A 26,446-nucleotide genomic window follows, 5' to 3' on the forward strand; every position below is an offset into this window, starting at 1 on the left:
GCTTGCCTACTTAGGTGTCAGGTTCCATTTCAGGGGATCTGTCAATAATTTGAAGAGAGTACTGTTGCAAAATTCTTCTTCAGGAACAAATGCAGATTTTGTTCTTTTGATGAGAATCTATCTATTTGTAACCAGTTAATTTTGCTGACATAATGCAGCCTAACATAACTGTCACACAAGTTGACCAAACATCTAGGTCAGAAAAAGACGAAAATTAAAAAGAAAATCTATTAGGAGTTTTAAGTGTAACTTCAATAGCTTTTGGCAGTGTCTGTCTGCAAGCCAAACAGCTAATTCCGGTCCTAACTACTACTTCTCTGGCACAGCCATATACTTATGTGACTGAAATCTTGGCTTCACTGTTAATAGTAAAATTGTGTACTTAGTGGATTTCTTTAAAAATGGAGAGAAAAGAAATTGTGATGATATTTAAGAAACAGATCATTCTAAAAATTTATTTATCCTTTGCAATGGCAGGCTGTTTTTCAGGATTGAAGCTTCATGTAGCAAAACTGTAAGTTCCCTGCTTCTTCTCCATGAGTGAGCAGAACACTTTTAACAGGTGCTCTATCAATACTAGCATCCTAGCCAGTTACTGACAGTAACATTTAAAGCATTTATCTCTAGCACATGGCAAATCTGCCTCCAAGCTAACTGATGCATTTAAAATTATTCATAGTACAACTTGTTATGTTGTGATACTGACACTGAATCATAAATTAGATAGCACCACCATTTTTTTAAATTTTTTTATAGATTTTTATGTTGAAAGTTCAGTGATGTCCACAGTGCCATGTTTTACTTGGTTAGTTGGTGTGCATAAGCAGCATGAGATTGGACAGTTCCTCGTGCTGTGTGTGTGGCAACCAGAGCTCTACCTCTCTGAAGCATGAATGTATGTTGTCACCCAATCTACTTCCCAGCTGCTTTACATACAACATGGAAATGTCAATTGTCTGGACATCCCTCAACAATTCTCAAACACGTGATGAATGTTGAACTAGATGGATTCTTAAACATCCCTTCCAATCCCAGCCATTTTATGATTCTAAGTATGGATGATGATTATTATTTCTGAGGAATAAAAGCCAATTAAATCTAGCCAGACATAATCTATGAATGTTAATTTTCTTGTTTTCTTATAAATCTCTACAGTTAAATCATAGCATTCTAGAAGCATCTTTTGGACAGGAGTCAGATTTTACATGGTCAAAATTTTCAGGGTTTTTTTTCATTTAACGAAGTGCTGAACAAATGAAACTCTGTTTTTAGTAAATGTGAAATAATGCCCCATTGATATCATGATACAATATCTATCCCTCCTTTATGTGTTAGGTAGAAGTATGAAAATAGAATCAGTCTGGAACAAAATTTATTGTAGCAAATGTTACTGGTCAATTTGCATCAATATTCAATGTTATACCTGTAGAGATTGAACTGCAACATCAGCTGTCTCATAATGATGACAGAAACTTTCTCACACAAAATGGTGCTACTAAAATTTCTTTGTAAAACACAGAATCCTGGGAAAAAAGTGTTGCAATTTATTCCTGTTACTTCATGTGACACTACACTCACATAAATATAGCACCATTTTGTTTATCTGAAATATAACCAGTGCAAACCTCATCATATTTGGGAGTTTTGTGGGGTTTTTTTGTATGAAAAATTCTGATCGGGATCATTCCAAAATACCTTATGCATGAGAAAGTAAGAATTCTTAAAAAACTGAGTTTATCAATGATAGCCATTGGATTGTAATATAAAATATAATCTAATGCAGAAAGCATTCATTAAGTGAGAACAAGACACAAAGACCATAAAAGCTTCTGCTGAGTTTGTTAGGGGTTATTATCATTATTCTTATTTGGGCATAATGAAGCCATCAAGGGTGTTCTGGTTCTTTAGAAGTCCATGGTTTCCACATGCCTGCCCAAGGCAATATTTATTTAATGGTTTGTATAAAATTTTAAATCTCCAAAATTTTCTATTTTCTAAAAGACTGAAAGCTTATTTAGCTTTTGGAAGCATGAAATTGAACGCATGAAGCAAACAACATATTTTTAAATCTTTTTCAAAGACTTGGTAAACCATGAGTCTACTGTCTAATTTTTCTCCTAATTTATCCTAATTTAGGAAGTTATTGTAATCCATGATGATAAAAGTTGATTCTGCAATGCTCTCATTTGTATGATTTAAATTAACGTGTTTTACTCTGCACTAAAATGTCTAAAAGGAATCACCATTCATATGATTAGATCTTATTTGAGGGCACAGTAATAAGCAGTTGAAGAACAGTAACATTTTAAGCTAATACATCTAATTAATAAATGAACATGAATATAGTATCAGCATTTCCACTACTTCTAAAATTGTAGCTCATTTGGAAAATGATTTTCCCTCTGTCATTTTAAAATTAAAAAGTTCTTATTCTCTCTATGTATGTCCTCTGGAATTCTTTTTCAGATGAGTTAGTTAAACTTCAATTCTTTCATTAGATGGTAATATTATTGAGAAGAATAAAAATGCAATGAATTGGGGCATGAATTAAATTTCATTTACAGATAGAGAAATGAAGAGTACACGTGTCTGGATGAACAGGAGGGTTTTGACCAGGAATTTCTCCCATGACACCAGAATGCATACTGTGAATAAATAATTGAGGTTTTAGGGCTTCTTGAGCTCTAATGCTGGTAGAAACCAGTTTCACAACAGATGATACTGTCTTTTATTTCCTTTGACATTAGAAATGGTGGTTTGTTAACTTTTGCTATGCCTATATACCTTTTAGTCATCAAGACTTTTTTTTAATTTGCACTTGGCAGCAGTAGAATTTGTTTTTTTCTCTCATTATCCTCAGCAAATGTGCTGAAAGTTATAACAGAGTTTTTGAATTTTCAGATTCTGAAGATAAATATGAAGTTTTTCAGGAAAAACAAAAAAACAAACAAAACAAAAAAAAAGGAAAAAAAAAAAAACCAATCAGTTCTGGAACTAATGTCTTGTCTGCTAGAAGAGTGTCCAAAGAACTATTTCATAGAATTTATATTTTCCCACAGGTTTTGCTCTTTCAAGGACACTGTTCAGAGAGGAAAGAACCTTCAGTCTAACTGAAATAGTTTGAGATTCTTCTCCTTGTATTCTTCATGTAGTGCAATTAAGCAGTGGGACTTATTATTTGTAGGAAATTGTAGATACTAGAAGTTACATCATGGTGTGAGTGACATGACATCTGAGTAACAGTGCCAAAGGGACAAGGGGTGGGTTTTGTGTAAATTGTCCATTTTCATTAAGTGCTGTGATTATGTTATTTTGCTTTTGTATGTGGAATTTTTGTCTTTCTTTGTTTAGTTAGTTTTGTTGATGTGAGTGTATGTTCTGTGATGAATGTGGCTTTTTGCTGAGAGTTCATATATATGTAATTCACAGGGTGGAATGTATTGAGTTTGCAGGGCCAGAAGGGGGGTTACAGGCGAGGCTTCTGTGAGAAGCTGCCAGAAGCTTCCTCCATGTCCAGCAGAGCCAATGTCAGCTAGCCAAGACAGACATTCTGTTCAAAGAGTGGCCAATTAGAAATTATGGCAGTGCCTTTGTGATAACATATTTAAGAAGAAAAAAAAAGTTATTGCTCAGATGTAATTGTGGCCAGAGGGGGGTGAGAGCATGTGGGAGGAACAGTTCTGCAGACACCAAGGTCAGTGTAGAAGGAGGGGTAGGAGGTGCTCCAGATGCCAGAGCTGAGATTCCCCTGCAGCCCCTGGAGCAGAAGCCTGTGCTGGAGCAGACTCCTGGCAGGGACCTGCGGACCCAAGAGAGAGGACCCCATGCAGGAGCAGATTTCGTAGTGGGACTTGTGACCCCATGTGGTATCCACATTGGAGCAGCCTGTCCCTGAAGGACTGCACCCCATGGAAGAGCAACTTCTGCCACGTGGCAGAAGTTTTTAGAAGACTGTTGCCTGTGGGAGGGACCCTATACTGGAGCAGTGGCAGGAACACCTTGTGATGAACTGACCATAATCCCCATTCCCTGTCTCCCTGTGCTACTGTGTGGGGATGAGTTAGAGCTGGGAAGTTATTTTTAAGGTCTTATTTTAGTTCTAATTATCCTGCTCTGATTTTTGGGTTTTTTTCTCTATTCTATTAGTATCTCTAATTAGAGCCTGTTTTGCCCATGCCAGTATTTGGTGAATCATCTCTCTGTCATTATCTCCACTCAACGACCCTCCAGCTGCAGAGGGGAGTGATACAGAGGCTTTGGTGGGTGTCTGGCATCCAGCCAGGGTCAGCTTCTTATATATGGCTTCAAAGAACAACATGTATAAATTCATGAGATAAAGGTTTCTTAGGAAACATTAAATGCAGAGACAAAGTCTTTGTCTCATAAAGTCCACGAGTTGCAAATCATTGAAGGCTGGCAGAATACTTTTCAGAAGCATCACTGTGTACTTGCCATGTTTCTGTCTTCCTCTGTGACGTCCACTCAGCTCCTGTCATAAAAAGAATCATGAGTTAGGCTGTGGCTGCACAACTTCTTCTTTTGACATTTCAAAAGATTTCAGCTCAGCTCATATACAAGTTTCACCTGTGTAACAGCTTGGCTATTTCCAGGCACAAAAATTCAGATCCCTCCTGCATAATCCTCCATTTGGAAATCCCATTTCTGATGTTTCTCTTAGCAGAGCTTTAACGGATGGCCTGCAGTGACTGTTTCCCACACCTCCTAGGAGGACAGGAGGATTTATTCTCCAGCTGAAGAGAAAAAGTTATAACTTAGTTTGCTGATCAGGACTTTGGGGTTTTTGTCTCCTTGACATATAAACATAAGAAAAGAAGAATCAACAGGTTTTGGCTCCAGACAACTCCTTATGTAAATATGAGAATTAAATTGAAGACCAGGCAGTACATTTTTACAGCAGTAGTTTCAGTTTAGTCACCACACTTTCTGTTTCATGGCAGAGTTGTATGCCATAGTAGCAGATAAATTCATTTATTGCTAAGAATGCCAGACAGTTCTTAATATATATGAAAACTTCCCATAGATTAAAAAGCAAATATGTCCACTTGTAAGGCTTAGGTGGTGGGGTAAGGTGCTATTCTATGTCCGTGTTTTCATTCTCTCTCTTGGTCCTCTTCTACAGTTTTAAACAAGTGTAACAAAGCCAACGTCGTCTCTCACCAAGACCACTACTGTGTGCTCTTAGCAATGCCAGCATGATTTTAAAATTCATTTTATATTTGGATATAATTTTGAATGCGTTCTCCTTATTTCATACAATTTGTTCTTGTAATCATCATGAAACTACTTTCAAAACATTTGGTGCTCAGAGACAAAGCAACATGCACCATATAATGAGGTTTTAAACATTTATTGTTTATTTACATGCTGTGCATAAAATAAAGCCAAGTTTTCATTCTTTTGGTCCAAGATATGAAAAGAGAATAAGTTTATTTTTATGATATTTTATATTGTTAAAAATGGTTGCCCACACTTAGTGGCAGTAGTCACTATCATGCATTGCATTACAGAGTCTTTATTTTGGATTTATACTACTGTGTCTGACATAAGTAAGCACTGTAGAAAAAAACAACCAAATGGCAAATTTCAAATTTTATAGGCATGCATTAAAATAAACGTGAATTTAAATCAGTCTAACAAGACTGCTCACTGTCTGAGCCTACTAGACATTAGATAATAAAGGTGAAGAACATTTTACAAAATGACAGATGTTAGTTATTCTGTGCCTTATACTCAAGTTATAAAATGAAAGTGCTGTACTAATGACATGAGGGGTTTTTTCCACTTGTTTTTTTTTTACTTTGTGGGAGGCTATTTGACTTGAGGAAAGTGCGTAGGAGTATGTTTTTTTTTTTTTTCAAATAAGTGTTTTCATTTATCTCTCTGTTTTAAAAATCCGGAAGCAATAGCTGACAGTCCAAAACTTATTAAAATGATTTAGCAGATAAATTAGATTAAAGCTGTGTTGGATCATTTACCTGCAGTTCACCCATTGTGGTACTTTTTAGCAGGTTTGTTACCAAATGCATGTAAATCCAGAAAAGCAATTACATTTTCCAATATGAAATCCATCAGCACTGAGACTGTTAGAGAGAAAATATCTGAGGTGTGACTACATTTAAGATATAGTTCAAAGATGAAAACTCAAAAAGCACTTTTTTAATAATTAGATACCACAAGTTAAAAGGGCAGGTGTTCCTTATGCTGGGACATGTTCTTCTGAGCCTGTTTTGATTTTATCACCCTTTCAATGTGTCTTGGGATTGTGTTTATTTCAAAAGAATAATCAGCACTGCTACTGTTCTGAGCTGCATCTGAGCTGTGCCGAATGATAGTTCGTTTAAACCTTGTTTTTCCTCTCACACCAATTTTTCATGTATGATTAGAAAAATAAGTAATTTCCTACATTACTATTTATAGCCTAGCAGATATTTGTAAGGCAGACGGGGAATGTGTACTTAAAAGTAGCAGTAGATATGATTGCAGTATTGTTTTATTCTCTACTTTCGTGTAGTTTTTTGTTTTCATGTACCAGAGAACCATGATATTGTGTGACATTAGTGGCACAGCTGTGACATTGTAAAGTTATTTTATAATTGTTTCTTAGATTGGGGAAAAAAATTAGAAAATTGATATTACAGTAGTGCAGGTAGTTCTCAAAATGAAAATGAATTCTAGTCCTGCATCTACTTTAAGTAACATTTCCCATCCTAAGGTACATGTCCCATCAGAAAGGAATTGTTAGTAACTGTGCTTTGTTTTATAAGAGCAGAGGCTGGGAGAGGCTCCTCTCTGCACAGTTCAGGTCCATACTTTTTGGAGGTAAAGAATTAAAAGTGTTATTTGAACTATGCTTGTGAAACAAAAAATGACTGTAGTAAATTCTTGGTGCATCCTCTAGCTATTCTTTAGTTGCACCAATGATGCAGTTTAAATGGTGTGGCTCATTTTATTTTTATAATGGCTCTCAGAAATATTATCTGCTTCCTTTATTTCTCCTTTTCAATATCTCACATTGCATTTTACCAGGCCTGTCATCCTCAATGACTTTTTAGATTTTGCTGGAGGAAAAAAAACATTTGGTATACAAAGAGGACTGTCAAGAGAGTGATACCTTAATTAATTCTAATCTAGATATTCTTGTTCTGAATTCTGTTACCTCCGACATTTCAGATGTTTTTAGAAATTCTTGCGTTTACCAGTCAATGAAGATTTTGCAAGTTTCCTGTTCAGCCTTATTACTGTAGGCAGATGTATACTTCCCAGCTATTATTTTCAGTATCCAAGTCTGAGCAAGGAGCTTCACCTTCTCTTCAGAATTACTGATAGTTGGTTTTTATAAAATGACAACAACCTGCATTGCAATGCTTTCTAGAGGGCCTGAAAGTATTTTTCCTAGAACACTGTTGTAGTTTAAGGAGCCCAGGAGGCAGCTCAATCCAGTACAGCTGTTCCCTCCCTCCCTCCCTCCCTCCCAGTGGCATGGGGAAGAGAAATGGAAGGTAGAAGTGAGGAACACTTGTTTCACCACAGCTAAAACCAGTGCTGTCATTGAAATTTACTGTGGAACCTCTGAGATTTAAAACTGAAAAAATAACTTAATAAGTCACAACAACAAAAAAAGTACTGAACTTCATTAAGTAGCTCTTGACATTATAATTAATGCAGCAAAAGACTGACCTATTCAACAATTAATTCTGTTCTAGATTATTGGTTAATTTGAGCTATACAAAAGCAAATTTAATCATTTTATATTTTGATAGTATGCTCCAATATGTTAGGTAATAGAAATAAATTAGTGTAAAATGGTAGATAAACTGTTAATAGGTATCAGCCATAGGCCAGTGATAAATGGAATGAAGTACAAAATAGCCATCTGTAAAAGATTGGTTATTTTTTTATCATTATATCAGACTATAGGTTTACTTTGCTAAATGCCAGTTATACTACATGACATAGTTAGAAGTATTTGAGTTTCAAACCTTTTCTGCTAACAAACTCCTGCTGCAGTGTAGACATCAGTGGTTTTGAGTTAAAAAAATGCTGACCAGCCCTCTTGCCTATAATGTCCTTTGTCAGCAGCTCTAAGGTCAGAAACAGAAACATACCAGCTGAAACCTGCAAGGGTTTTTAGCTTTCCATCAGTGAGGGCAGCAGACTTTCCATCTCCAATTCTTTGTGATTTCTGGTATCACATAATGCTGATGAACATTTTGCCTCATGTGTTTCTGTCTGCCTTGGTAGGCAGCTGATGGAAACACTGTCAAAGCTAAATCTAAAATTGATATCAAACCTGAGGTGAAGCATTAATCTCTCAGCCTTGGAATGGGTGAGAATATGTGTTCTGGAATCATCATGGATAGAAGCAAGAGAAGACAATCAGAAGTGTTTACTTTGGAAAGGAAGGCATTACTTTCATTTGTTTCCTTTTTCTAATACATCAAGGATATCCTTGGGAAGCTGCTATGTGGAAAGGTGTACTTATCAAATAACTTATAACTATAAACTTCTAAAGCATTTCTGTTTAAATATGGAAAGTAAACTAATATATTTCATATAAATTCTTATGGTTGGTTCCATTCTCTCTTTAATACTGGAATGTACTGGATGGATTTATGTCTGTATTTCCTATCTAAACTTTTGGCTTGAAAATTTCCATTTTTAAGACAAGAATGAAAAAAATGTAGACTATTTTATTTGCTCCTGGTTGATGGAAGAGGCATATATAAAAATGTCCAGTGTGACAAAGCTATAAAAAAAGCAGAAAAAAAAAATTTACAAATAAAAACGTTAGTACTTTCACAATGTGTTCCATGGATAGTTTTTAAGCTTTGCTGGAGAAATACATTCTTCAACTGTGGGGAAAAAAAATTAGGAGTTTGGGGTTTTTTTCTTCTAATTTCAAATTGGAACAATAAAACCAAAATTGGATGGTTGCTGGGACTTAGTACTTTGAGATTGTTACCATTAAAAACTCACCAAGGCTTTTGCAAACTTGAGAGAGATGGTTCTTCAATCTTGCAGAAATTCATTATTCTCCAGAACAAACAGACCATAATCTGTAAGCTCCTGGATGATTTGATGGGTGTCCAGAAGTGTAGGGTTTCCTTCCTCAGACCTGGAGACCAGGGCATTTGCAGATTTGTGGATACTGAGTAAGGAGTTTGTCCTAGGGGACAGCACAGAGTCCAAATTCTTCCTGATCTGTGTTGGGTGATTGGGGAAACAGGTGGACGGCTCAGTGTAGGTCACTTTTTAGGATGGTGTGAGGAATGAAAGCCTGTTTGAAGACTTTTTAAAAGTCATGTTTTAAACATAATTCTCGTTCCTCCTTTTCTTTTGGAAGTCAGTTGTCCTTCTAGCTGGGAGCATGATTCCTTCACATGGTGTAAATCAGTACTTAAGCATCTCTTATCTAAAACATGCTCCTGTCCTGTGAGTTCAGCTGTTATATTTACCAGCAGCAAAGTGTGCACATTATGATAGCTTTTTTTCTCAGACCATCCACAGACATTTGTACTAATTTGTACTAATTTTGGCAAAGCAGCAGAAGGAGTCATCCATTTTTCAAACGTATAGTTAGTTTACTTTGGCCTCACTTCCAAAATATGTAGAATTTCCTAAATCTTATAAAATAATGATTATTTATCTTCTATCCTTTTCATTATCAAGTTGCAGGGAAGACTGTCCTGATTTTATATTACATTAAAATCTTAAATTTTAAATTCACTGTCTGTTCCACAAGGAGTTCAGTATCAGCTTTGCAGTGCTGGGGTTTTTTTGTGATTGCTACTCAACCGTTCAACAGACAGTTTTCTGTCTCATAACAGAAAACTGATGAAATTATCACTTTTTCTCCCTAAAAATAAAGTGAAAGTCATCCCACTACACAAGAAAATCATTGACATTGATGAAAGAAGTAGTCGGTTTGAAGATCTATGACAGAACACGACACACTATTTTAAAATAGGTATTTAATTGAAAATAAGATAGCATAAGATGAATTTCTTAGCTCAAAAATTAATAAAACAACAGAAAAAAAATCAAGCCATTTTTTAATAGTACCTTTGTGTTTTTCAAAATGAAGCTAGGTATACTTGAGATCTACTGCTGCTTCATACTTTGCTTAAGAAATTCTATTTTACATGGTGTTGAGGAACAAGGATTACTTTAGTCTATGAAAAATGCTTCCCTATTTGCATTGTTGCCTGTAAGAGATGATATTCACCTCCTAAAATCCTTTGTAGGAATATCCAAGTACACAAGAAATTGTTTCTTAACTATTGGCAAACTATTGGCTGGAAAATAACTTGTCATTTGCTTTCCATCATTTGTGTCATTTCAATCAGTGCATTTTCCAAACTATATTCTGGTGTTGTAGCTTGGACACCTGGACTTGAATTGCTATCAAGCAGAAGTTCTGCTTATCTTGAAAGTAGTGTATTTACAATCTGCAGTAAGCCATGGAGAAAAGGAAATATTTTGTGTGCACATACTTTTCTGTAGGATAAAATTATCTCTGTTCTTTCACTGACCACCTTGCTATGCATTTAATTTCAGCAACCTGCGAATAGATGTACTTACACCAATGCAAAGCAGGTAGTAGTAGTGCTAAAATCTAATTCTGCATAGTTAAACAAAGGGAAGATTCTGGCTTGTGGTGAAATCAATAGGCATGTGATATTCTGCACTGAGTGGGAAAAGAGTACCAGAAGTGCTTTTGAAACCAGGTATTTTATTTTGGAGCAACCACTTTTCAGATTTTCAAGTAAAGCTAGATAAAGCTAGAGTTGAAGGGCTATTTTGCTGCTCTTTCAGGCAAAAGCCCAATATATGAAAGAAATCTTTGTCTAAAATTATCCTGCATGGAACATAAACCACTAAGTAACTCCCAGTATATACAAAAGTCAGATCTGCTCTCCTAAGGAAAAAAAGGCTGCAAAAAAATCTGTTCAAAACTGGTGGTTTTCTTCACAGGCCTTTTAGTACATTTGGGACTCAATTTAGGCAGGCATTTGTGGTCAAGAAGAATGAAAACAGGGAAAAAAATGGCATTGGGAATGCTGTGTTTACAGCCATGCTGTAGGCTTCTTTTTTCTCCAAATGGAGCTTGCTGTGTTCCTCAGGAAAGCAGTCTGCCCCTTCCTTCTGCCTTCCTCCTCAGGAAGGATATCCCTGACCCAAGAGGCAGCAGCTATGGGCAGGCAGTTAGTGTCTTGTCTACTGCTCAGTCACTTCTGCTTTAATAACATGATAGAATCAGAAGTGGTTTGGGTTGAAGAGTCCTTTATAAGCCACCTGGTTGAACTCTCCCTAAAAAACCCAGGAATATTTTTAAGTAGAACAGGTTGCTCAAAGCCCTGTCTAAAAATCCATGCCAGAGTTGGCAAAAACAAGGCAATGTACAGATGTATTGAAGAGGTTCTCTCTTTGTTTCACCTACACCCACAGTAAAGTTTTGCTAACACTGTCATGTCAAATCAATGGAAAAAAATCATGCACATGAGCTGAAAGCTTTCATACTGAACATCCATCTCGTCTGGAACTTCTACCACTTATGTTTTGGAAGTGGGAGAATGAGGATTCTACAGCTGAAGACTATAGCAAAGATAAAACCTAAGATGTCAGAGTATGATAATTTGGCTGAATAAGGCTGCTAAAAAATTAGGAATTGTGCAAGACAATTCCTTTTCAATTGGCCACCTCATTATTTTAATCCAGATAAATTTGCTTACTTGATTGTAATATTCTTTAGCCATTTCATGTGGCTGAACTGGTTTGTGTGCCCACAACGCTGAGCCCAACTAAAATACTTTGAAATATTTGCAAATGAACATGCTTTCCCCAAATATTGCTGTCTTGTAATTGCCAAGGAAACAATCAAAGTTACTACAATTCAGATTTGTTATTATTGTTTCATTATTGTTAAATATTAACACAGTAAATATATTAAAATCAATTGGAAAGTACTTTTCTGAGACCAACATTGCATATATTGTAGTGTAAATGTTTAAAGTGATCATTATATGTAAGTGATGCTTCTAGATTTATAATTCCTAAATCATGTAACAGTGATAAATGTTAGGAAATAAAGGAAAGGAATAGGTAAGGTGTCTATATAGATAGCTCTCCATTTCATATTTTTTGCATTTTAGGCTAAAATAAATAAATTGTATTAGCAAAACTGGGGGCAGAAAAATACTGGGGTTTGAATCTTCAAAGGAAAGGGCAAACAGAGCAAAATATCTGGTTTTCTAATCCATGCTCTGATACTAACTTAATTTGTTAATGACTTTAACACTTAAATATCCTTCTTTGCCTGTTATTTGTTGTTTTTTGTCCACCAAGCCCTTGAGTTAGTTACATGATTCCCAAAGGAAGACATAGTAAGATGTTCATAGAATTAAGAAATTAAGAGACAGAGAATAAATTGCTTTCACATTCCTTTATTTTTTTTTTTTGCACCCTGAACCTGTGAAAACAAGTTCAGATTAGAACTCAGATTAGATTTGCACAATTCTTTAAATTATGTACCTATATAGCTAAATAATAATAAGAAAGTCAAATCAAAATCTCATTAAAATCTCCCAGGAAAATAATAAAAACCTGTTGCACACACAATGTAGCTAGCAATACATAAACTGTGCTATTTACATGAGCACATTAAACTTAGTGTTCTTGAAACTACAGCTTGCATTTCACTTTTAATATTGATCATCTAATATCTGGTGCCAACCATATGACAAATTAGTCTGCAATGTTATCCAGATGGAAGATTCTTCTTCAACTGATTAAGTATGACACACACTGAAAAAAATCTGAATATTTTTCCAAATTAAACCTTTATAGCAAATTACTCTTCAAGTGTTTCTAAGATCCTTTGGGATAGGAATGTTTGTTTATGTGTTCAAGCACCATTGCAAAGAATAAAATTAAGCTTAGATGGCAGAGATAAAATTAAAATGGCTGAAAACATATACCCCATAAAACAAAACAAAAAAGGCCTTGGAATTTTGATAAGCATAAGAATTATAGCATACAAATAAAATATGTACACATTCAGCTGAGACTCACTGCAGACCAATAGAAAATTAAGCTATTTGACCCATTCATTTGTAGAATCAAAAAGTGCTCATTGCAATGATGATCTCTAGTATATCAACTTGTTATGAAAAGTATGAGTTTTCAAAAATGTTATGACAGCTGCCTCTTTTCCCACTGAAAACCAATATTTTATTTCATTTTCTTCTTTTACCAGTTAATTAGATATGAATCAAAATTGTGAAAGCTATGTTCAAGTAGTGATATTTTACAGAACAAATATATTATTGAGGGAGCTTCAAAAGATTTTTACAAGTCTTGCTTCATTAAATTTTGCCATAATATGTGTCACAACGACCTTCAAAGCAACTAGCATTTCAGCACCAAATATAGCAATGCAATATGACAGCTCCAGTTTAAATTATGGTTTCATATTAAGAGTCTGTCTTAGATTTTTTTCCCCATAATTGGTAAGGATAGAAATATATAAATTAAGATATAAAGGACATTCATTTCCCTCCTAGATGGGGTGCTTTTTAAAAATAGATAAAACGCTGGTGTTTTTGCAGGAAGATCATATTTCCTGTCAAATATATTCAGCTTGAAAAAATATTAGATAATAGCTTCCCAATTTCCTCCATGTCAAATTCAGGAAAAGAGAAGCACTTATGCATCATTTTGAATGCAGGTGGTAAAATACATCTGATTAGGTACAAGTATCAATTAAGAACATTCTTTCCACTTTGAAATCCAATGCACTTAGGAGACAAGTAATAAATTTTTGAGATGAAACTAATCAAACAGAAAAAGACAAATCACTGTGTTGTTTTCAAAACTATGAAAAAACAGGTAGTAAGAAGCTAATTCTGTTTGTGGATTTGGGCTAATAATAACTAGATTGTTTGGGATTCTTTCAACAAAAAACATCCTCACTACTTTTTATCTTTCTGCGGAGGTGTCATTTCTATTTTCACAAAATCTTGAGCTAAATATAAATTAATACTTTTCTTTATTTCTTTTTCATATCAGTCTGTTGTACTTGCTCACACACCTGGACTTTACATGTCTATGAAACATCCAGAAAAATTTACAGAACTTAATAATTACACAGCACATCTCACCTGGACATTTATAATGTTTCTTGCCCATTAACTGAATAAAATTCTTCTTATTCTGAGACAGGTAATTTTCATCCTTTCACACAAACACAGTAGCTGACTAAATTATCTTCTTCTATAAATGAATGCAGTTATAACTTTGCTGATGTAAAACAACTGAGGGTATAGGGAAAAAATTTTTAACAATTATTCATCCTTCCTAAAATGTGAGATTGGAAGAGGGATATTGTGAGCTACAAAACAGGAATATGAAAATATTTATTTCTTTGTTTTGTGTCTCTCTTTTCCACAAAGCATGTTAACATCAAACTGATTTACTATGATCTTGTTTTTTCGACATTCAGCTAACTCTTCAAATTCTTTGTACTTAAGGAATGCTAAAACTATCAACAATTTTTTTCTTGTAATAAATCTAATAACTTATTTGCATTGATCTGATTATTGAAATACAGTTGTCAAAGGAGATGGGTAACTCTAGGCACTAGGTGATGACAATTCCCGTATGCTTCAATATCTACAGAACCATTAATTTCCTTTATTTTAAATGGTCTTCATCTCTCTTAGTTTCTGTCATGCAATCTTAGTAGTGATACACAGAGCAGAACAAGTCACACAAAAATCACAAGCCAGATCAAGCCAGGATCTAGCTCAATATCTTGTCTTAGAGAAAAAACAGCCACTCTTTAAAAAGAATATATAAAACAGGACAACAGAGATTTTTCCCCAAGTGCATTACTTCACTTCTACCAATCAATGAGACTAAGGTGTCCTGACCTGTGGTTCTGTTATATTTGCTGGTCTGGTGGATTACTTTCCCTTGTTCTTGTATTGCTCTTAATTTTTCAAATTTTTTAATACACTTTTGACCAACATAATATCTTTTGGCAATAAACTACCCCAAACTTTCTGCAAAAAGTTAACAAGAATTTCCTCTTGTTCTGCAAGCCTGTGGCCTTTTAGTGACAATAATTGAGTAATTGAATGCCTTTACCTGCTGTGTTGCAAGACATGGAGCTGCCATTTCTTACTCACATTTTCCTCTTCTTGTTGAATAGGCCTGTTCTGTTTCTCCATTTGGAAGCAATGTCATCCCTTTGATCATCCCTATTTTGTGCTGTATTTTATTGTACCTTTGCACATGCATGCTTGCTGAATATCTTCTGCTTTATTTTCCTATTTTTAATGTCTTTTTTTCTATTACTGTTCCACTTATATGGCAGTTTCCTTCAATGAAAATGAATTGATGTCTTGCTCTAAGGATTGCTTGTGTGACCCATTGCCCATAGTGCTTTTCTCTTGAGTCTTCACAATTAAATGTACTGTCTTTCTGCCATTCAAAGGCCCTAGAAGTCTGCAAAGCAAGAGATTAAGTCAGTGATCTGATTTCAGACCTCCCAGTTGGCAGCAGAGAGCATTATCAAAAAGGTACCAGGCTGGCCTGATAGAGGAAGACCTGTGCATTTTATTTTGTAAGAGTTTTGTGCTTTGTTATGTTGGAGTTCAGTTACAGCAGACAGGAGGCTTTTGTGCATTGAGACAAATGAATGCAAGCAGCAAGGGTAAGATTTATTTTGTTTCATATTTTATTGTCTTGAAACAGCTGAACTCAGCTAATCAATTATTTCATAGGAAATGGTTACTGTATTTCTGTACTGTTGTAGGTGTGTGTGATGCTTTATGAAACACCCAAGTCAGATTTCATATGTACCAGACATAATCCCTGGGAATTTTCTGAATCATATTTATTTCATTTTGATTTTCTTCACACCATGAACATAAGATAAAAGAATGCATTACTCTAAGGTGGTTAAATTTGGTTGCCTGGGATATTCTGTGAGCATGATATGGGTAGAACAGATCATGTATTCATCAGACCCTTGATATTGCTTCTTAACTGACTTTCTGCCTGCTGGGAACACCTCCATTCTTGATAATATGGAAAAGGTTTGCTGCACTGCTCGCAAAAGTTATCACCTGTGCTTCTGTTACATTCTCTGAGTGATGGAAAAGAACAAGCACAGAATCTGTCCATAGGTTTCAGAGGATGTTTACCATTGTAATTGAAAGATACAAACAGCAAATTCAGAGTTTAATCCCATGACTAAATACTCTGATATCCTGTTCTGTTCGCATCTTTAACATTTCAACTCAGAACTACAGGACTAATTTGGTTTTGCCTAAAGAAAATCTTTCTGCAGGTCGTCTATCTGTGATGCATAAGCAACAAGAATGAGAATTGTCCATCTGCCTACAGATAATGCTGGCATACATGTTTACACCTAAACTATTGACCCTCAAGTCCTTTTATAGCAAATAGAGAGAAATAGGCATGTTTAAGTCATGATTGGGTGAGGATAATCACATCCTAGGATTAGCTATTTACTTTCACTATTAAAGAAGACCAGGGACATTCAATGAAGTTATCTAACCCTGTAGATTGTAGATAAGCTTAGTCAGATGTTTGGCCTGATTTTCCTACCAGAAGATGAATGCATTTTTTCTCTTTCTAGGATTTTTTGATGTTAAAAATTCTTTCTTGGTTCTCATTTGAATTTATTTAGTGATGATTGGTGCACTTGATGACTTTTAACATCTCAGGACTGAAAAATATATTTTAAAAAGATTCAACAGAATTTGATCAAATTCAAGCTAAACCAGACTTGTAATAAAAAAAAAAAAAAAAAAAAAAAAAAAAAAAAAAAGAATGCAAAGGGAAAATTAGAGGTCGGAGTGGAAACAGATTGATTCCATTTTAGTAGCAGTAGAAAATTATATCCTTCCCCTTACTCCTCTTTATTTTCTGACTAAGACAAAATCAGGTATGCACATAATAGAAACTTGTTGGTTTTTCTCAACTTTTTCTTGTTGCACTGTGTTATTGTAAAAATTGTCATAAATAATATCCCAGCTAATCTATTTATTTCAGTAGAAAATTTGAGTCTTTCCTTAAATTGTTAAAGCATAATTCTTAGCAATATATGTTTGTCAGGTAATTCAGGCCCACCTCTGTTGTCTGTCTTACAAATTTTTTCCCTTTAATTATTTGTAATCCTTTTTATCCTTAAAAAGTGAGAAAGTTTATATTTCTTCCTGTATCCTAGTTAATTGTTTTGAGAACCCCTTAGGTTGCAGGTACTGACTTGGAGACCATTGCCTCAGTGGAAAAGAGTCCCTTGTGATCATGGACAGAGGTGACAGTGTCAGATAGTGGACCCAGGGTGGAATTAAGTAACTACTTCTTCTTGTTAGCCTGTCCTGTGAAATATATTAAATACTAAATTATTTTTTGCCAGCAACCATTTTAAAATATGAAGATCTGTAAATATTGCTAGGAAGCAGTACTAAAATACTCTCATTATGTGGTAGAGAATTAGCTCATTGTAGTTCAGCAGATACCCTTCTGTGGATCTGATTCATGGATCCTACCAGAGTGCAGCCATGGTCAGTGCTTCATGGGACTTTAATTTCTGCTAATTACTAGAATGAGGGAAATGGAAAAATTTTGTCCAGACTGGCAGCTTTGCCCATAGTGTTCTATCTGTGTACTTTGTCACAGAGATAGGTTTTAGATTCTTAATACACAGACTCAATCTGTTTTCCCCACTTAGAACCTTCATCCAAGCAGAAGACTAATCCCAGTGCTCTCAGTGACCTCTTTACTGATGTTGTAGGCATGCAACAGATTACAGCTGTTGTACATCTTTAGGGCAGAAAATGACTGTTAAGGATCAGCAGGCTAATAGCCTGCACACCATAGGGAAGAGGATGAGCTCTGCATCTTGGCATTTCTGGATGGCTTTTTTTGCCAGGTATGCATTTGTTTCTGGTGCAGTTGCTGCATTTGCTGTGTCTCTTCTGCTGATTTCTGAGAGGACTTCACAGCACTGATGATGGAAGCCTAGGCTGCTTTGGGCACAGCACTGCAGATGTAGACAGGACTCTTGAAATAGCATTTTTTCTCAGTAATTTTTCCTACACATCAATTCAAAAACGTCTTTGGATGCAATGTGCTGGACTCCCTGGAAAGTTTTAAATCTTTAGGGGACATCCCTCCTTTGAAGGGAGCTATCCTTCCTAAAGGACTGATGAGATTATCCTTCCTCTCAAGATTGCCCAGATATACCATGATCCCTTTCCTTCCTCATTCGTCTCCCCCTTCCCTTCATCTAGCTGAAAGAAACTTCACAGATAAATTTTAACTTAGAATATAAATTGCAGACATTACTCTCCAAGTTGACTGGTTTTTTGGGTTTTTTAAAACTACCTAATAAAAGACATTTTAATAGCTTTGTTGCTCAGTGTACCACTATATTGTGAGTACTGAACTACACTGAGATTTCTAAAGGCACTGTGCTTCAAGAATAATAATTAAGGTTGAGTGCACAGAACCTCCCTGTGCAGGATAACAGAATCACCAATTTGTTGAGGCTGGAAGGGACCATCATCTTGAGACCAAGTCCAACCCCCTGCTCAAGCAGAGCAGGATCACCTAGAACAGGTTTCACACAACCATGCCCAATCTGATTTTGAAAATCTCCAAGAACTGAGACCTGACAAACCTCCCTGGGTAACCTGTGCCAATGCTGACCATCCTCACAGTGAAACAGAGTTTCCGTGTGTTCAGGTTTTGATTTGTACCCATCTTGGGTTTTGATTTGTACCCATTGCTATCGATATATCAAGTGCCCTGCTGAGAGAAGTTTGTCTCCCTCTTCTCCATCCCCATGTATTTACAGACAGGCATTAAGATCCACCTGAGCTTTTTCTCTTGCAGCTGTAGGAGTCCTGGCTCTCTCAGCCTTTCCTCATGTGAAAGAGAACCCAGACCTTAATCCTGTTTGTGGCCCTGCACTACACTGCTAGGTCTCCTAGTACTGTTTCTCTTGAAAGTATGAATTCAATTAGGCAAAAAATACTCATAATCATGTAGGTCTGCTTCTGATTTGCAATGCCACTGACCTTTTTTCATCCCATATCTTTTCCACTTTCTCCAGCAATCCTGACTTTTCCAGACCTATGATTTAGAAGCATGACTAGTCATTGCTGTTTTTCTTTTATTGTCATCCTGTTTGCAGTCACCCTGCTTTTCTTTTGCTGTCAGGGTGTGGGGGTTTTTTAATGATTGCCCTTCCACATTATCCTTCCTGCTTATTTAGCTAGGCCTTTCCTTTTGTCCTTTTTTGTTAAGTCCAATAGAAACAGCAGAGGATAAACAGTGGTCAGATTCACAAACAAACAAAGAATTAATAAAGTAAATACAATTTAAAAAAAAAAAAAGTGCTAGTCATGCCAATGTGTAATCATCACTTACAGATCCATTGTATAGTTTTAGTTCATTAAACTAAAAATTTCTTTGCAAAATATTACCTGAACTCAAAATATTTTTCTTGATGGTTATTCCTTATTCATATCCCTGGTGATCAGTCTGGGAAATCGTCAAGATATTTTTGCTGAAATAGGTTTCTTAAGGCATTGGGAAGACATTCTGCCTAACCTCAATTAGTTTTAGATTGTTTTTTCTTGCATTCATGATACTATTATCATGTCTAAAGGGTAAAAAATCCCTGAAAACCGTAATGACTAAAGTAATGAATGCAATAAACATTATAAATGTTAAGCCTTCACACTTAAAAATTTTCTCTTAACAATTATTCATTTCCAGACTAGTGTAGTGGAAAAATGCATATTCTGCCCAATGGCATTCTCTTTGTAATTTCAAACCCCACAAATCTGAGTACTCTGCAAATGAAGAAAAACTATGCTTCCAGTCTAGAAATAAAAATGAGAAGTCCTTCACAGAGATGTCATAGGACAAAAGTTCTGTACTGACACATCTACAAAGAAGAAAATTTATGACAGTCTTTTTAACTTGCATCTTCTAGCAGTCGTCCCTCCTATAATGGTCTTTTCACTTCTGGTAATAGGCAGATGTTAGTACCTTTTCATTTTCTGTGTATTTGATTTGAATGCTTGAAATTAAAGAAATGCAAATAATACAGTTGATGTTGCTATTCACAGGTATAAAAAAATGGATCTTTGTAAAATGCTTGCATTTTATTACTTTATTTTGTAATAATTTAATAAAATTCACTTTTTGTTGTTCATTTCAGACATAGCGCTGTTTTTTCCATCCTTCACTGGAAATTCTTATTTGGAGCTACCTTCTCTGACATCTGTATCTGATACCAGGACTGCATCTGGGGAGGAAACAAGCAATCTGACAACTCTGTACTTGACAGTGAAAACAACTGCTCTAAATGGCACAATTCTTTACAGTGAGTACCAAAGATACTTGAAGCTAAGTATCAGTTTTAGCTCCTTCAGGTCCTTATTAACTTTAGTGTACATCAGCTGGCATTTCCTCTTCAGCAGCAAAATGAGTCATTAAATGCAGTAGAAGCCTTTTGGTATTCTAATGCATGCTGCATTATAAAATTTGAACCATTGTTCCTTGTGTTCCTCTGGAAAGTTCTTTAATTTATGACTCATTGAGCAAAACATAACTTACAAGAGAAAATGCTGCTTCCTGACAAGAAAGAACATAGTAAGCATATGACTTTAATTATAAGTTTTACAGCTCTAAAATACAAATGTTGAAGAAGTTTTGAACTTATAGAGAAACAACTTCTCTATAGTTGGATTGAGTCTCACATTTTATAATTGTGATCTTCATTCCAAATTCTTGATTTATAGAACTATCTTAGGTTCTGCAGTTTTGCCATATTTTGAAGTACTTACTGTGATTTCACACTTCAGAGAATTCTTTTGTGATCCCCAGAGAGTATACTTGCAGACTTGGATGGATGCCTGTTAATACTACATAAAAAAAGTTGCTTCTTGCCTGCATATTTCATTCCTCAATATATGGCATAAACTTCTGAGACAGAAGTACACTTTTTACTAGTCAGCAAGAAAAAATAGACTTCTCTGCCAGTTGAGTGTTTCATTATATATTTTATCTTGCAATTTCTTGCAAATGGAAAACATGGAAAGTGAGGTGATTTCTTCCAAAGAAGAGCTAGAAAAATGTGATTATTTGATAGATTTACTCCACAAAGACAAAATCATTAGGAGCATTTTCAGTTCTCTGCAGCTTGCTAGGGTTTCTCTACACAAGAAATCTTGGTGATATAGCATAAATAATTCTGATTAAATTTTGTTGCATTTATATTAACCTAGTAGTACTATATATGAATTCACCTGAACGATGTACATATTTATAAGCCAGGGTTAAAAGTAATATAAGCTTTGTGGCATAATTTAATTATGCCTTTTATTATTATCTGAACTAGATATGTTTTTAAGATGTGAAACACTCTAGCCCCAAACTGAAAATTAATGTTTACTTCTTTTCAAAATAGTATTTTAAATCCTTGTGTGTTATATCTGGGCTGTTGCTGCAGCTGCCTAAGCTACATCAAGGCAAAATTTGCCAAGAATCATGGACAAGTGGTGATGTTGCAGTTCTTTATATCAAAATGTTTTATACTTGTCAGGTATTTCAATTTCAAGAGGAGTTATTTGCCCTTGAAGAAGAATTCAGTGGAGGTTATTGGAAGTACTTTGAATATATTTAGCATTTAGTGAATTTCTTTGCTTCATCACTGCAGAGTAATTTGGCTCCAGCCAAAGTTAATCTTGCTGTCTACAAATAATCCCTGAGTAAGCATCTTTGTGAAGGAAAAATCTCAAAGAACTCCAAACCCAAAAAAAAAAAAAAAAAAAAAAAACAAACATAAGGAAGATTCTCTGCTATACTCAGGAGGAAGTGGTGTTTTTTGAAGCTAAAGGAGTTGAGTTTGGTCGGCCTGGAGAAGAGAAGGCTCTGAAGCTGCCACATTCCAGTCTTTAAGTATTAAATGGGTGCTTATAAAAAATATGGAGCTAAACTTCTTAGTTGCCTGTTGCAATAGGACACGGGGCAATGTCTTTAAACCAAAAGAGTGTAAATGTAGACTAGATATAAAGATTTTTTTACAATGCGGGGAGCAAGGTACTGAAATGCCCAGAGAGGTTGTACATGGTACAATGCCCAGAGAGGTGGTAGATTCCTTATCCCGGGAATCATCCAAGTCAGGTTTGAGAAGACTCAGCAACCTGCTCGGGTGGAAGATGTTCCTGCTCATTGCAAGGGGTGAACTAGATGACCAATTCCTATGACTCTATGTATTTTCTTTTCTAGATAATATACTCATTTTGCATCTAACGTAATTAGATATTAAAACCTAATATAACCTGTCCAGCTATTAGTTCATACTGTCTATGGAAAATTGTTAATATGGTATTTTCCAGGTGTTTGCAGAGATTTTGTTTCAGCAGTATTTGAGGACTTCACATTCTTTAATATATAAGTGTTTCCGCTTTCTGGAAAGATATAATGGCATTAGTGGAGAACCATGAAGTTTTTTGTTTTCCAGTTACCCTTATCTGAGACTTCCATGGACTGTGTCACAGCTCATTTCTTGTCCCTCCAAAAAGGAGGCAGCATGGGTCAGGATTAGTGGTAGGAGTTCAGTTCTCACCCTAAAATTGAGCTGGGGTAGCTGCAGGAACTTGGGATAATTTTTGTATATTTTCACAGAGTGAAAACTCACCTTTTCTTCATAGGTTCTCAGTAGCATGTCATACTCACATTCTCATTCCTTTTGTTACCGCTAAAATGGTATTTTAACTGATTTGCAGTATTCTGCTCTTTTAGTGACCAGTAGGGTTTCAGTTAAGGTTAGATTTCTGTTAAGCTAAATAAATAAGTAAATAAGTAAATCTCGGATCTCTTCCTGGCTGTGGACCACAGACACAGAAATAATGGATGACTTACCAGAATTCTTCTACAATTCTAATAAGTCATCCATTACTTTCTGTGTCTTATTATCAGAATGTTTGTGGAATTTTGATACTGTTTTTAACATTAAATAGATCTTTGCTTTACTTTTCCACTTTAACTATCTTTGCCCCTCTTTTTATAGCACCAATTAATTTTCCTAGTTTTTATTCTTTCTTTTTTAGTTCTGTGTCTCCCTGGTAATTAAATTCCTTTCCAAATATTACAAATGTTTGTTATAATGGTTCAGATCAATATTTGTATTTGATTTTACATGAATGTAAAATAAAAAAATATATAAATTTGTAAATAAAAATCTCTCCGGTGTTTTATGAATGAACTACATGTGCCTATACAGATAATTGAGAATTTTTAAATTATTTCTGTACATTCTTCTGTCAGATAAATATCTTTTGTGAGTTCCCTCATATGCTTTCTCTGTATTTCCTTCATCCCCATTTTCTCTCCCTGCTCTGTCTTTCATTTTCACTTCTAACTACTAGAAAAGAGAAGCTGCTGCTGTCAGCTCTTCTGGTTTTAATAGCAATACAACTGCCTTTACTGCTGCTTTTTTGAAGCTGTGTTACCATCAAACATCCAAGGAATGAACCATCATCAGAAAGTCAACTTGGGGCTATTGCACTCACCAGATACAAGAACCACACACTTCTAAGGGTTAATGTTCCCAACATTTTCAGATTCTGTTAATTTATGCATGTTAGCAATGGTTTAATAATTATGGTTACAATAAGATTCCCATATTCATAAAGCAAAAACCTTTCTATTTGTCAAAATAACTTTTTAAAATAGTAAGATCATTACAGTGATATGCTTCTTTCAGATGTACTTTACTAGAAAATCGTTAAACATTTTTGATTTTTTTTTAATTAATCCACCTTCAGATTATGCATTTTAAAAACACACCTGTTTTTACCAGGTGGTGGTGGGGTTACATCTGTTTTTCTGGCAGATAATTATTAGATATTTAATTACAGGGAGAAATCTCAGACAAGATGCTACTGATACCCAAATGAATTTGAATCAGAAAGTATGCATAAGAAGACTATTTAAGTCAAAACCGTCAGGATAATATAAAAGGATTGAAACGTGCATCTGTCTTTACCTAGTATTTTAGCCAGTGAAGAACAAAAATCTGTGCCTTCTTCAATTTTCATGTCAACATGCCTTTAAATAAAAAGAACAGAATACAGAAAATATCAATGCATTACTTTAATACCTTTTAGCAGTTATTACAAATATATATAAGACAAATAAAATAAACATGGAGAATACAGGAAGTAAGCTTGTTTATAGGCTAACCAATAGGCAGAATATGAGAATCATAACATGTGCTATGTTACGGCATGTTACTTTAGTAAATTATACCATACTGTTTTTAAAAAAAATTTCCTATTTGATACCTTTATTAGCAAGAATTTCATCAATCGTTGGTTGAAATTAACAAGTACTAAGGACTTTAGAGGCTTCCAAAAATAGGTTTTTTGTTTAAAAAAAGGGGAAAGAGATAGGATGTCATAGAAGTCTATGTGTGATTTATAGAAAATTACTATACATACATCTGTCTTAATACAAAGAAAAATGCATTTACATTCTTAATAATGACATTTTCCATAATTATTTCAGTATGTATTCAAGAAATACATACATTAAAGAATGTTAACAGCAAATGGATTAAAAATGTCTGGAATTTTTGCTGTTATGTTATGTTTAAATTGTTGATGCATTGTGAAAATTACATTTGTGCCAATAAAGATTTGCAATCATTTGAGAAGATTTATTTGTTGACTGCAGAATGGATTCATAAAATTTCTATTTTATTCCTTAAGTATTTTATTTGTTAGCATGATTAAATTTCATCAACACGTTAAAGCAAATTGTGATATTTAGCCACAAAGCAAAATAAATTGCTAGTGATCATAAAAACCTGATACACTTGTAAAGTTTTACTTCATCATTTTCACTTTTAAGAGAGTCAGCATAATGCTGCTCACAATCCCTTCAAGGGCAGATTGTTTAGCTTCTGCTATATATGGTAGACTATAACTTCTGACAATTGGATTTCAGATATCACAGCACATGTTTATAGCATTCCTTAAGGACAACAGCTCTCTTTTCATGAGTTGGGCTCATAAATTATTTCCTTTTCTCTCAGAAGCTCTGCTCCCCAGATCTTCTCATATTCCCCTTACTCTTAAGAAACTAAATAGAGACCATTCAGATGTTTCAGTTGCAGTCTCTTTGTCTCTGATTTCGGCTGGCATTTTCAGGTAGAGCATTTCACAGTATCCTTCCTCTGTGTCAAAATATATTTTCTTTCTTAATAAAGGTTATCCCATATTTTAATGGGACTTCAAGTCTGTCTTTTAGATAGGCAGTCATTTAAGCTCAATGGCCATCTGGTTGTTGACATACTGGTGTACAAAAATAACCTTCCAGCTCACCGTTTTCTGTGAAGGGATAATTGCTGAGATTCTTTTGCTGGAGCCCCTCACATAATCTCTACTAAGGTCAAGACAATTTACCCCTAATATCCAACAAGGTTTTTAACTCAGATATTTTCTGATCTCTGTCTCTTCCCAGAGCCTGTCTGTTTTGCTTATGACTTGAGCTTTTCCCATGAAGGTAACTTCCATCATATGCACTAGGTAGTATATGCTCTTTCACATTGCCAGAACAGAATTCTCTGACTCCTCATGTTCACTGTAGAAAGATTTAAAGGACTGTCCTTTCAAAGGATTTCATACCACCTAGCAAATAATGTGAAGAATGCTGTTAGTCACCTGTAAGTGTGACTTAAAAGTGCTCCCTAGACTGAAGTTCAAGCAGCAACACTCACTGAAGCTTCAAGAAGTAATGCTGCCTTTGAGAAAGCTGTCCCAGATTTTTTACTTTACTGGTAATAATGAGGACCTGCTTCCAAGTTTTTACTAGTGGGCAATGTGAATAGACAGACAGAGTCACAGGGAGAAGGGAAACAAGCTGTTCGTCTGTAACTTCACTTTTTCAAGACATGTTTTATACATGTACATACACATCCACTTCATTCTCTGTGAATCAACGTGACTTACAGACCTACTTACTGGTAGAAATTGGAAATGCAGGAATGGCATGTGCAGAGAGCGGAGAAGACTAGGAAACAAAAAGTAAAATATGTGTGTATTTCAGTTATGTGGTGGTTACAAAGCAGTGCAATAGTGCAATATATTTTGAAAGAGAATTATCAGACTATTGTAGAAGGAAGTTGTAAAAGCCAAAGGCATGAAATCCAGTCAAAATAAAATAGTTTTGGTGTTAATTAGGTATTCAGAATACAAAATATGTCTCAGCATAAAAGACTTTGGTAGGTCATCAGGATTTGTAACAGACTGAAGAAATGCAATGTTGACTAGAAAGCTGCTCTCAAGGAGGGAGTTTACACTGTGAACTG

At 35.1% G+C, this 26,446-nt stretch overlaps 1 protein-coding gene across 1 annotated transcript in view; it reads left to right on the forward strand.

The window, feature by feature from the left end:
- The window catches only part of EYS (eyes shut homolog), a 614,241-nt gene that overhangs the window by 449,739 nt on the left and 138,056 nt on the right, over nucleotides 1-26,446 (forward strand). Inside the window, exon 28 of the mRNA XM_041410576.1 lies at nucleotides 20,288-20,452. Within this exon, the coding sequence (XP_041266510.1) occupies nucleotides 20,288-20,452 (165 nt within the window). The remainder of the gene's footprint in view (nucleotides 1-20,287; nucleotides 20,453-26,446) is intronic.

Source organism: Onychostruthus taczanowskii, unplaced genomic scaffold (genome assembly GCF_017590055.1).
Source record: "Onychostruthus taczanowskii isolate IOZ18803 unplaced genomic scaffold, ASM1759005v1 scaffold33, whole genome shotgun sequence".
NCBI classification, from domain to species: Eukaryota; Metazoa; Chordata; class Aves; order Passeriformes; family Passeridae; genus Onychostruthus; species Onychostruthus taczanowskii.